General features: G+C 38.4%; 1 protein-coding gene across 1 annotated transcript; it reads right to left on the reverse strand.

Moving 5' to 3' along the window:
- Positions 1-761: 761 nt before the first annotated feature.
- LOC131524422 (extracellular calcium-sensing receptor-like) lies at positions 762-4,250 on the reverse strand. The gene is made up of 6 exons (XM_058751544.1): positions 4,018-4,250; positions 3,620-3,908; positions 2,776-3,531; positions 2,105-2,332; positions 1,863-1,986; positions 762-1,672 (listed from the first exon to the last, which is right to left on the reverse strand). Exons 1-6 carry the CDS (start codon positions 4,248-4,250, stop codon positions 762-764), a joined length of 2,541 nt encoding a protein of 846 aa, XP_058607527.1.
- Between the last annotated feature and the right edge of the window lie 9,396 nt (positions 4,251-13,646).

The following is a 13,646-nucleotide window of genomic DNA, read 5'->3' on the forward strand; positions in this document are numbered from 1 at the left end:
ATTTTAAATATTTTGACCTCGTCACCATTTTAGACACCTAAAACCCCTAATTAATAATAATAATAATAATAATATTAAGTATACAAATATATCCAATGTAATCTATTAATAGTAGTTATTCTATTAATAGTAAATTACATGTGCATGTAAAACTATGTGTAGTACTTAAAGAAAATGGTGTACCGAACAGTTTTATATTAAATTGCAGAAAATTTTAAAGGAAACTGCTGTCATTGCTTTATATGTCTACTATTCTCGTATTCCACAATATGACAATATAGAATATTTAACCTTTCATTTTTTATTTTTGTATTATATGCACCTCATTGATAATTTGTATTTTAAATCATACTTCTGACATTTCAGAAACCAACCGTAAACAATTCAATTCTCACAGCTCATTTAACAGTCAGTTGCATCATGTATTTTGTTCATTCCTTGTGATGTTTACAATTTCGCCCCCTGGATATTTATGACACTAAAATGGTGCATTTTCCAACTAGTCTTTAATTAAAGGGCTCCTTATTTGCGTCTTTTCATGCTTTGGAGACACAGGTTTCCTCTCAGGTGAGGACATGCAAAACTCAGGTGAGCCACAAACTCACCAGGTGCACACAGGCACACACATTTTCCTGCAAACAACAACAATACAACAACAGCAACATATATACAGTGTATATATATATATATATATATATATATATATATAAGTTAATGTAATATTGTATAATATTGTATAATGTTAATATAGGCATATTGTTTTATTTGTCAATAGGACATTTTCCCATCATGCGTTGCTTTGTATTTTGTTCAGGCTTAAGCAGGATGATATAGCATTTAGGTGCAAATAAGCAGAAAAGTAAACCGGTGCTTGAGGATAAAATGGCGAATATCTCCACAGCTACAGTAAATTTTCCAGGAGAACTGACATATGCTGGTATAAATGTGATCCATACAGCACAAAATATAAGCATACTGAATGTGATGAATTTGGCTTCATTAAAGTTATCAGGCAGTGTGCGAGCCAGAAAAGCCAGAATGAAACACAAGACAGACAGTAGGCCAATATAACCCAGAACAGCCCAGAAACCTATAGTTGAACCCAGACTGCACTCAAGAATTATCTTTTCCTTATAATATTTCATATTTTTGTAAGGAAATGGAGGAGACATTGTAAGCCAAAGCACACAGATAAGAACCTGCATAAGTGTAAAGGAAAGAACACTGAGTCGTTGTTGTGCAGGCCCAAACCATTTCATGACATTACTTCCTGGAAGTGTAGCCTTAAAGGCCATTAACACCACTATTGTTTTCCCCAGAACACAGGAGATACAGAGGACAAATGTGATCCCAAACGCTGTGTGACGCAACATACAGGACCACTCAGTGGGCCGACCAATGAAAGTAAGTGAACAGAGGAAACACAGAGTCAATGCGAAGAGCAGCAGGAAGCTTAGCTCTGAGTTGTTGGCTTTTACTATAGGGGTGTCTTTCTTGCTGTAAAACAGGATGGCCACCAGCACAGTTATTCCTACTCCAAACAGTGAGAAAAAGACTAGCACTATACCCATAACTTCTGTGAATGAGAGGAACTCTACAGCCTTTAGCACACATTTATTTTTCTCAGCATTAGACCAGTATTCCCTTGGACACTGCTTGCAGTTATTTGAATCTGGAAAGGAAGTTGTGTTTACTATGGTTAGAGATAGATAGATAGATAGATAGATAGATAGATAGATAGATAAAAAAAAATCATTTATGAACTCCTTTGATTAAAAACTGCACCCTGAAGAGCAGAAGAAGACCACAAAAAGAGCAACTAACCAATTTTCTTTGGAACTTTGAGATGAACTGAAGATTACCTGTTTCATTACTGATTTCTCCTTCTGCACATGCAATGCAGTCATAACAACAGACTGGTCTTCCTTTCTGTGCAGCCTTCCTTGTGCCTGGAGGACAGCTCTCACTGCACACAGACCTTGGCTTCTACATTGAGAAATATAATTATGTATACTTACTCTGTACATATTATGTATATATGTATGATTTTGGCATTACGGCTACCCAGTTTAAACTATGAACAAAAATTGTTATTGACATTTACTTTCAACTTTCCTCCAGCCCAAAGTATGTTTTCAGTGTTAACCACAAAGAGTTGGTCAGGGGGCAGTGAGGCATCATAGTATCCCACTGGTTTAAATTGGATTGATCCATTGGAGTCCTGCTGCCAGTTTACAACTTCATATTGGGCTACTGCAGCACCAGTGCTATCAAACCAAACATGATCTCCAAACTTTACAGTGAAATTTACCTTTTTCAGAGCCTCAACCACCTAGTAAAAAGACATATTAGATGTAACTGACAAATTGTTATACAATGTCAACCAAAAATAATTGTCTTTAACTAGGTCAATTCTGTATGTATTTATTTATTTTAGTGCTGTCAAATGATTAATTGCGAATAATCACATCCAAAATAAAAGTTTTGTTTATGTTATATGTGTGTACTGTGTATATTTATTATGTATATATATAATATAAATTAATATAAATTATATGAATATAAATCTAAATATATACATTTAAATACATGTAAATATTTTCAACATATATACTATATGTGTGTGTATTCATATATACATAATAAATATACACAGTACACACACACGCGCACGCACACATATATATTTTGTAAACAAAAACTTTTATTTTGGATGTGATTAATCACGATTAATCATTTGACAGCACTAATGTATTTACTTATTTTCATAATTACCTGCTGTGGTTGTATTGTCAGGCCTTTCTCACAACCGTCTTGTTGTCTGCATTTGAGTAGACTGTGCACTGAATGAGCCACAGCATAAACTGCTTTGTAGACGTTGCTTGAAAATCTGTGCTCAGGCACATCTTCATTGTAATTTTTCAGCACAAGCAGATCCTGATATCTGCTGCAATTTACTTTGATTTGAAAATCATTACCTTCACCCTGTGAGCATGGAAAAGCTGTGTCCCAGAATGCTTTCATAACATAATCTGCAAAACCTTCAATATTGATTTTTCTCATTGCAAATCCCAGTGAACCTCCCAGAACATGAAAGGTTGTTGGAGTGATCAAACTTTTTGAAGTTATCCATGCCTCCACACCGACCATTTGGAGGCCCGTAATGTTCTGAACACTTAGCTGTTCAGTTAATAAGCTCATCTCAAGAAATGAAATAAATGCAACAATCACTTTTGCTGTACCTTTTTTTATTGTGTCTACCACTTTTTTTAGTTTTTCATTCTCTGTTCTGTAGAATTTCACAGAGTACTCCACACAGATCCCTTCCTTCTGAGCTGTGTTGAGAAATATGGCCATTCCATTGTTTCCATAGTCATTGTCACTGTTCACAGCTCCCACCCAAGACCAGCCTAAGTGCTTAACTATATATGCAAGTGCTCTGCCTTGGTGATAATCACTAGAAATAGTCCTGAAGAATGAGGGGTGATCTTTTCTATTGCTAAGACATTCACAGGAGGCTGCATGACTTATCTTAAAGAGAGATAGAGAAACAGATAAGAAGAAACAATGAAATTAGTCCATTATGTGGTGAACAAAACCTATTTTAATTTCCACCTACCACTGGAATTTTAAAAGGTCCTGTAGTTCTGGACAAAATCACTGTTGCAGAAGACTCTGTTTCTCCTATAATAGCATGTATAGGAGACTTTCCACTGCATTTGTCCCGTGCTACAAACTCTAAACCATTCATTAGTCCCATAGTTGCGCTCATAGAAGACATTCTTGAACTACAGGTATCATAAATGTTGTAGCCAATAGAAACATTTGGAAGCAAACTTTCACTTCTGTTAATCTCCTCAATGGCAAAGATCATGATTTGAGCCAGCCGGAAATCTCTCAGATTCACACTGTGAAAACATTAAAACAGAAAACAGCAACTAAATGAATAAACAGATAAAGACAATTTTGAAGTAAAAGATATGCATATACTAAATTTCACATAATATTATAAGAGACCTGGAACATGATAGAAACTGAGGTTTTTGTGTAAACTTGAATGAAGATAATGTCTCTATGCTGTGTACTGGAAAAAGTGCCCCGATAGTTACGTCTCCGTCTTTGAAAAGCAGAGGGTACTTAGGTTCACCCATCATTCGACAAGGAGTGTTTCCTGCTTTTGCTTGAAGCTGAATGAAACGCAGGAGTATGTAAAGAAAGCGGAGCATCCCAAAGACTAAGCTCAACAACATCTGCCAAATGCACCTAATAAAGTATTTCCACTTTTATAGACATAATTATTATGGATGAATGATTGCAAATGTAGCCAGTGACCTCACAGGGCAGCATGTGAGGTAGGGCATTGGTCAAATAGAGTCAAAATTATTTTCTTACACTGTCAGAATGTAGTTGGTTTTAAAACATTCAATACTGGATCGTTAAGTTTTTGCACTCAAATTTGCGTTACTTAGTAGTCGCTTGTGTGAAGTCTGTTTTGGCATTACTAAATATTTTTGCTACTGCATAGAACTTACAGTAGATGACATGTACTCTTGTCTCCATGTTGTCATTATTTAGTGAATTAATCTTTGTAGTTTAGCTGCTTTTATATAAAACACAGAACAATAGATAGTAAGCATATTTCAATTCCCTATATCTTACAGGATACTGACTCACCAACAAAAAAAATCTGTCTTCTCAGCATGTGTACTGAAGCTATTTGTTCTAATCTGTGTGCACTGTGTAGTCCATGTACAGTATATGGGTAATTGACAGATACATGGAGAATATATTTTTCAACATTGTGGTTTAATTGAAAGTTTAATAGTTTTCACTATTTTAATCACCTTACAACTTTTTGCAGTTCACTTAAACTTATATCATTTTAAAAAACAACATATTTTCACCTCTTTCAGACCTGACTATTACACAATCACACTTTATTTACCAGTCAGTTTCATCATCTGTTTTATTAATTTTCTTTGTTTTAGTGATCAAATTAACCTTTGGATGTTTATGACACAGATCTTATGTTTATTAATACATGTATACATGCAATGTTTGTAATTAAATGGTTTCTTATTTTTGTTTTTAAGTTCATTGAAGCATCTATCAAATTTGCTTCTGGGCAAGTACAAGTCTTTGCGGCAGCCTGTTTTGCAGTATGCAATGTGTCAAAGTTCAGTGTCAAAGACCTGAGGCTTTGTTTACAACCTCAGTGGCAACGATTATGGTTTATGAACTGAATTTTTAGGTTGTGACAGTTTTCACTTAACCCTCATGTTGTGTTCGGACATTTTTACTAGGAGATAATTTTCTTTCTCCCGAAAATGTTACTTAAGGTTATCGAATTGGACTAAGATTTACTTACTTTTTGTCACACAGTGCATAACTACTTCCACCGCAAAAATTTTTACTTTTCATTCTTCATTACTTCAATTTATTTTATTTTTTATTATTTGACCTTCTTACACTTTTGGTGTTCCCAGTCAAAATTTTGCAAAAAATAGCTTATAAATCTCATGTTATGCTATATTATTGCCAAATATTGGTATCAATCTTTTTGTAAGCATGTTTTATTTCAAGTAGGCTTGGTTTTGTGTTTACCTAATGATCAGTGAGAGCAGAATGAACGTGTCACACGTTTTAAACTCAACAAAAAGGTAAAATACATCTATCAAAAGCATGCTCACAGATGAAAACAACAAGGAACAAAACAGCGTTGGATGAAGTGGATTAGAGCCCTGTACGGGCCTTGCCCAACAGCTTATCGGAATTCTCGGCCCGAGCCTAAAATAGTTCAGTTTTGTATGTAATGGAAAAGTGATTTTATTTTGTTTAATAAAGTTAATTTAGAAAAACATTTTTTGTTCATTAAATGTAGGCTACGTTTTTTTTTGTTTTGTTTTTTAAAGTAGCAACCAAGCGGCCAGCGGCAGACAGTAAGCTGATCTATGTTTGATCAATTTAGCCTTCTCAAATCAACACGACTTGCCTAAAATAAAATCTATAGATATAAAACAGTTCAAGCATATCACAATGGTAGTTTAAATGTTTAACCTAGATAAATGTGCGCTGTTAAACTGGCTGCACACTAGACGGTTTTCAAATCTTAACCAATTTTAAAACCATGGCAGAGACCACAGACATGAAGACAGTTCAACCGATTTTTAGCCTTATAATCCTCTGAACACGCATACTAGATGATTCGACCAGACCGCCAGACTGCACACTTGAAGATTGTAGGAACAATTTCACAGTGACACGTGATCTCACGGACACTCGTGAGATCAAACTTGACTAGAGAAGAAAAACAAATAGAGGACAATCGACGTTGTCAGCTGGCTCTCCTGGCGTGCGTTCTGTTTCACAGTGAAAAACAAAGTATAGAAAAGAATATGGGTGATATTCTCTGCTTTCATATCATGTTTGTGTCTGCCAGGTTTCAGCTATAGAAGAACGCAACATCCAGTGAGTGACACTTGCTCGCTCTCATTAGCTATCGCGGGTATCACGTCAGAGGCAGCCCGATCAAGAGTCGTTTGATATTTACGATTTGAGTTCGGCGACGCTCCGTCTCGCGTTGCATGCGGACATACAAGCGACCAACAATTCTGTTAAAGCGCTAAGAGCGGAGCTTGAGGGACTAGCTAGCGCGGCGAAGCAGACACGTGACCAGGTCGATTCCGTACAAGCAGCCACACATGAGGATAGGAGGACAGTCACAGACTTAAGAAATCAGTTGGAGCAACACACTGAGAAGATGATGGACACTGAAGATAGGAGCAGGAGAAATAACATACGACTGGTGGGGTTGCCGGAGGGGGCAGAGGGCTCCGATGCAGCTGGCTTCCTAAGAGCTAATCTTTCCAAGTGGATCCCTTCACTGAAAGGCCGTGACATCGAGATTGACCGGGCCCATCGCATGTATGACGGAAGGAAAAACTCCAACTCTCATCTTCTGTGTACTAAGATGTCATGACAGATCGGCGATCCTGAAGGGTGCTCGGCAGGCATATCCGGTGAAATACACGCAAGGACAATGTCATGCTAATATTTTTTCCCAACTTTAGTCCAGCCACAACTATCAAGAGAAAGAGCTTTAATCCATTCTTGAAGAAGATGACAGCACTTGGTCTTCAGCCTTTTCTCACCTATCCGGCGGTAATTAACCCTTTCGCACGTGAGTTTAAAATATTCTAGCTGAGCCCCCGGCGTGAGTTTTTTTAGGCGACCGTTATTTTAGAATTTATAGCCTTATTGTTTCCATGGCGACGCGTCATGCTTGTCATGTGACACTGCAGCCCTAATAGCGCTGTATGACACATGGATTGCTTTTATTTCGTTTTTCCTTTTTTTAATATTAATATTCAGAAACATACTCGCTATATTATGAAATATCTGATATTCCGATTCTGAAATATGTGCAAGTAAATTTATTTGGTTGTTTAAACACTTTTATAATGACCGTGTTAGTTGATCTATACCGGGTGATGGGCGCCGCCATGTTTGTTCGCGCTGAATCCAGCTGTGGGATTAACAACACGTAAATTCATCCTCTCCTCCCAAAACACGTTAAAGTAAGTCTCCAGTAAACTGGGAGAAGAGCAGAGTAAACTTTAAAGTTATCTACACAATCTGTATATGATATCAATAAAACATGTCGTCAGATTATATTTGTAAGGATCATTATTGCTGCTTCCATAGACATCAGTGCATATTTTACAAACTATAAATGTATGGTTTTGCTAGTACTTATGTGTATTTAAATGTCTGAAATCTAAAATAAGCATTATATGGTTGAAAACACTGAATAAGTGATAATATGACAAGCGCTCGCGCGTCTGATCTGGCTCCGCGCCAGAAAGCAGATTTGAATTCAGCAGTTGATGACGTGACGCACCGAACGTTCTAATCACACCGGTGTGATCGTACGCTCCTGGGACCAGCCAAGACTGATCACACCGGTGTGATCGTACGCGTTAAAGGGTTAAACTACAGCACACAGGTGAGCTGATGATGTTCTACTCTCCTCAGAAAGCGGAGGATTTTATCAGCTCACTGTCACAGAAGAAGACATATACTGCAGCTCTACAAAGCAATGGGAAAACAGCGGCCACCATCTCCATCTCTTCAGCCCAGCAAGAAGAACTTAACCCTCTGGGGTCGACAAACGAATATATGCGTTTTGTGGCATAATCTCCTGATAACGCCGAAAAGAACTTAAATTACACTTTCAGTTTTGATCGTATAGATAAGAGCAATACATCAATCGAATCTGTAAAGGGTCTACTTTTATATGTATACACTCATAATAACAACTAAACTTTGTGCTTTTGAAGAATAAAGAAAACAAACAGGGTGCACTCTCTGTCTTCTCCGTCTCCGCGAACTGCTTTTAGAAACGTGTCACTAAAATGAACTGTAACTCAGCAAATACTCAGCACACAGACATGGGAGTCATATCTATAGAAAGCTACTTTTAAATGAAGCAAGTCTTATCGAAAACAAACATTCTGTGAAGAAGTAATCCGTATGAAACCAACACGATGTTCAGTCTTTCCCGTCTATCTCATTATCTCTAATACGATCCCCCGGCTCGCGCCGTTCATATGTAAATATCCACGTGGGACGTGCGTATGTGCAAACGCCCAACACAAACAAAGATCAACCAGTTTTGAGCGTGTTCAGCTCCAGGTTGTTAAGACTGCACCAGACAGCCATCTCCTTAACCTCCAGTCTGTAAGCAGACTAGTCACTGTCCTGAATGAGGCCGATGACTGTGGTGTCATCTGCAAACTTCAGGAGCTTGACAGAGGGGTCTTTAGATATGCAGTCGTTTGTGTAGAGGGAGAAGAGCAGTGGGGAGAGGACGCAAACCTGGGGGGCATCAGTGCTGATCGTACAGGTGCAGAATGTGAATTTACCAAGCTTTACTAGCTGCTGCCTGTCTGTCAGGAAGCTGTTGATCCACTGACAGACAGAGGTGGGGATGGATAGCTGAGTTAATTTGGGCTGGAGGAGTGATGGGATGATGGTGTTAAAAACAGAGCTGAAGTCTACAAACAGGATCCTCACATAAGTCCCTGATCTGTCGAGATGTTGCAGGATGTAGTGCAGTCCCATGTTGACTGCATCATCCACAGACCTGTTTGCTCTGTAGGCAAACGGCAGGGGGTCCAGTAAGGGTCCAGTGATGTCCTTCAGATAAGCCAAAACCAGTCTTTCAAATGATTTCATGGTCACAGACGTTAGAGCCACAGGTCTGTAGTCATTAAGACCAGTAATTTAGGGTTTCTTTGGGATGGGGATGATGGTGGAGCGTTTGAAGCGTGAGGGGACTTCGCACAGCTCTAGTAATATGTTGAAGATCTGTGCGAAGATGGGGGCCAGCTGGTCAGCACAGGTTTTCAGACAGGCTGGTGTCACACCGTCTGGGCCTGGTGCATTCCTTCTCTTGTTCTTTCTGAAGACCTGGCACACATCATCTTCACTGATCTGCAGTGCAGGAGGGGGGAGAGGGGGGTTGCAGGAGGTGTGAATGGTGTTTTTTCAAACCTGCAGTAGAACTCATTCAGATCGTCTGCCAGTTGTTGATTCTCCACAGTGCTGGGGGATGGTGTCTTGTAATTGGTGATGTCTTTCAGACCTTTCCACACTGAAGCAGGATCACTGGAAGATAATTGGTTCTTTAGCTTTCCAGAATAATTCCTCTTTGCCACTCTGATCTCCTTTTCCAGAGTGTATTTGGCCTGTTTATACAACAATCTGTCCCCATTCCTGCAAGCATCTTCTTTGGCCTGACAGAGCTGTCTGAGTTTTGCAGTGAACTATGGTTTGTCATTGTTGTAGGTTTACCCTATAAAACCGACGGGAGCGCCCGCACTCCGGTTTGCGTGTCTCTGTTTAAAAGCCAATAGAAACCGAAACCAAAAAGGTAGAGCAATAATTATTTTTGCATACAAAGTCAGAGATGTTACACATTCAAATCAAGCCTACAACATGCTTCTGTTGCGTTGTTTTCACCCTCTAACGAGTCTGCACAAATTGCATAAAATGCATTTTTAACAGAAAACACTAACAAAACCATTGCACGTCTTTGCACACGTTCTATAGATCTGATATTGCTAGCGGTTGCTAGTTACCTTTTCCTACGACTACTATGACATAATCATGTTCTGTGCACTATGACACCAAGGTTTGTCGCATGTGGTGATGTCACAAGCCGTTTTATTTGACTTTCATTTGCTATGCGTTCTGTTCGTCACTCACTCTCTTTATCATTGCAATCTGTTGCTTCATCTTTTCTTTTTCACACATGCACACAAATGCACCTTTACAAATGCAAGCACAATCACAAACTGGCGTGCATAATGTTACGACTGCATGGAAAACTAAGTACATGGACGCAGACGTTTTGGAGTTACTAACGTTACTTGCGTCCGACGACGAGGAACTCTCTGATTGCTCATCTCCTCCAGATTCCATTTCTAGTGGGGTTTATTTTTTGTTTATTTATGTTTTATGTATTTATGTTTTTTTACACAAGAATAACTGAGATGGTCTTTATTTATGTATTTATTTTTTAGTCAACATCGCTCTCAAAAGCAAAATGTTATCTTTTTGACCCCACAATTCAAATGCACTCCATTCATCTGTGAGGCATGCCACATGTCCCTCTGCATTATTCTGGTCAGGAACTGTCACAAGTGTTATAACAGCCTTTCTGCATTTTCAGTTCTGATAAATTCGATTTTAGAGTAGTGTAACTGATTATTTTACATTGTCTTTTTAGTTGTTCAATCAACATTGCTCTCAAAAGACACTTAATTTCTAGCGATTATCGTCGATTTGATTGCACATATACTATTTAAACTAAACTGAGCTAGACAATGACATCTCTGAATTCAATAATGAAATGCCTTTAACTGAAAATTGAGTGTTTAATCTTGTACATTACTGACACTCTATCCTCCAATTTGATACTGTTAAAGGGGTGGTTTACTGCTTTTTTTCTTTGCTTGATTGTGCTTATGGGGTGCAATATAACATGTCTTCGTGTTTCGTTTGTTAAAAAACACCTTATTTTTCATATATTTCACCTTTATTGTAAGCCGCTTTCTCCTCTGTCATTTGAACGACCGGTTGACTTCCTGATTCTATGAAACCACTCCCTCAGAAATAGGCAATGGGCTCAGATTGGTTAGTTGGGCCGGTGTGTTGTGATTGGCTAAACTGCGTACTGCACATTGTCCGGAAACGCTCACGCCCATTACCTTTACGGGCGACAGTTGCATGTGCTCCGGTCAAATGTAAATAATGGTGTCAATATTGCCGTATCAGTTTGAGCCAGAATCAGACCCAGAAAGCGGTAATTAAGAGAGTCAAGCAGAACTTCCGCAAGCACGGCTCTTACAAAACGTTTCTGAATGGAAGTTTGCTGTTGTGATTACATATAATTTTTTGAAGTTCGTACACGTTTGCCTTATACACACAAAATAGCATCGAACTAACTGGCTACTATAACCAAACAGCGTTGGCTTGTGTTTACGTTCTTGATCAAATTGAAAAATTACGTCATAAAGTATACATGGAAAATAAATTTACAAAATTAGTACATAATTACAATTCGGGTCCAAAATGTTTGTACGTGTTTGTCATAGACACACGAAATAGCATTTAACTAACTGGCTACTAAAGCCAGTGTTGGCATTTGTTTACATCCTTGATAAAACTAAAACATTACGTCTGAAATTATACATGCAAATACATTTAAAATTATTAAATCTTACTTACAGGTTGTGGCCCAACAACTGCTGCCTCTGGTTTTAAAGTTTGAACTGCTCCATGTTTTAGTAATAGTTTCTGTGTGAATCCAGCATTGAACTCGTGTAGATTCTGGAAGCTGTCTTCCGTAAAATGCGCAGCACATAGAGCTAAATTAGGATTGTAATTGTCAGGAACATAATCAAACATAAATTTTAACCATTGTTGATGAACTACAGCATCCGTAGGAAGCCCGAACACAGAAGACCTGACAGCTGGGTGAAAATAACACCGTTTCCACGGCATGGCTACAACTCTCCACTATAACTCTTCCTCTTCGACAAAGCCGCAGAACATGGCCTTGCCCCCTTTTTTGCATGTTCCGGAGGGAGGGGTTGATGCAAATTTATGTGTTTGTTACATATGCAACCCGGGAAGTATCTCGTTGTAGTCCCATATGAGTCGTTTTTGTAGGCATTAAACTTCCTGATTTTTAAAAGACGATATCTCCGCTTACGTTGAACTTTCAGAGCAGCAACTTTGCAGATACTGTTCATGCACCAACAGCAACATTACACACTATTTAAAATGAAAAAAGTGAAATCTCAGTAAACCACCCCTTTAAGTGCTTTGACACAATCTGTATTGTTAAAAGCGCTATATAAATAAAGTTGACTTGACTGCAAAGAAGACAATAATACAGAACTGGTTTACACCGCACGTATGGAAAAACATATTGGATCCATAGCCTTCTGAAAATAGTGACTTGTGAATGTACAACAGCGCAAATTAATTGGCCCAAGCCTTCTACTACTGATGATTGGCAGGGTTTTTTCTTTAACATACTCAATTATATAAAGGAATGACTTGTTTTTTTGTTTTGTTTTTCCCCTCCCTCTCTGTCTCCTTTTTGACTTGACTTTTAAAGTATTGATTATACAGTATGTATTTTGTTTTGTTTGTTTTGAATGGATGTTATGATGTTGTGTTTGAAAATAAATAAAAAGTTGATACCAAAAAATAAATAAATATGCGGGGCACTGAAACACATATGCAAATGCACGATCGCTTTTTACTTTCACTTTCGCTTTTGAGATTCCCGATCGCACAAACTCTGTTTATACTATGGAGCGGCAGTACTTATCACACATTTTACAAGATCATGCTTGTCAGTGGTGCTCAGGATCTGTAAATCATTCGCCATCATCCTCAGTCATCTCTGTTTATGCGGTAAGTGAAATCTTATGTACTGCAATGTAACAGGCTACCGATAGCAAGGAGCTAACCATGTCCCTTTAGTGGCTTGCGTTATTTTATTAGAACGCATTATTTGCTTTCCGTGCCTTTCTGAATACAGACACCAACCCATCCCTGCACTTCACATCCCCTGCACAGCCTGGAGCATAACATTTATTTCCATGATCTGCCATTTTCGCTGTTGTCCTCGCTTGTTTCTTCACAATACCTGAAGAACTTCTGATGGTTCGGCTGGTGGCTGGCCTAGAACATGGGCGGGTATATGCAAATGTTGGGGGCGTAACTATTAGTGATCCCGACTGTTACATCACAGCCGGTGTTATGTTCTGATTTGCCTATTTTTCAGTGATCTTTTTTTATTCACGAGATTTACATAAGAAGGAAACAATGGTGTTTGAGGCTCACAGTATGTCATTTCCATGTACAGAACTCTTATGAGAACTCTTATTATTCAACTATGCCAAGGTAAATATAGTTTTCCATTCTATGGCACCTTTAAAATTGCAAAAAGTAAGTTTTGTCTCTGTCGCCATCTCTGTTTTAAACCTGCAATTGCAGTCAGTTGTGGAATTATTTTACCTGCAGCATCGTCACATGTGATATAGATCACTAGCCGGGACTCCTTC

This window comes from Onychostoma macrolepis, chromosome 18, assembly GCF_012432095.1.
Source record: "Onychostoma macrolepis isolate SWU-2019 chromosome 18, ASM1243209v1, whole genome shotgun sequence".
NCBI classification, from domain to species: Eukaryota; Metazoa; Chordata; class Actinopteri; order Cypriniformes; family Cyprinidae; genus Onychostoma; species Onychostoma macrolepis.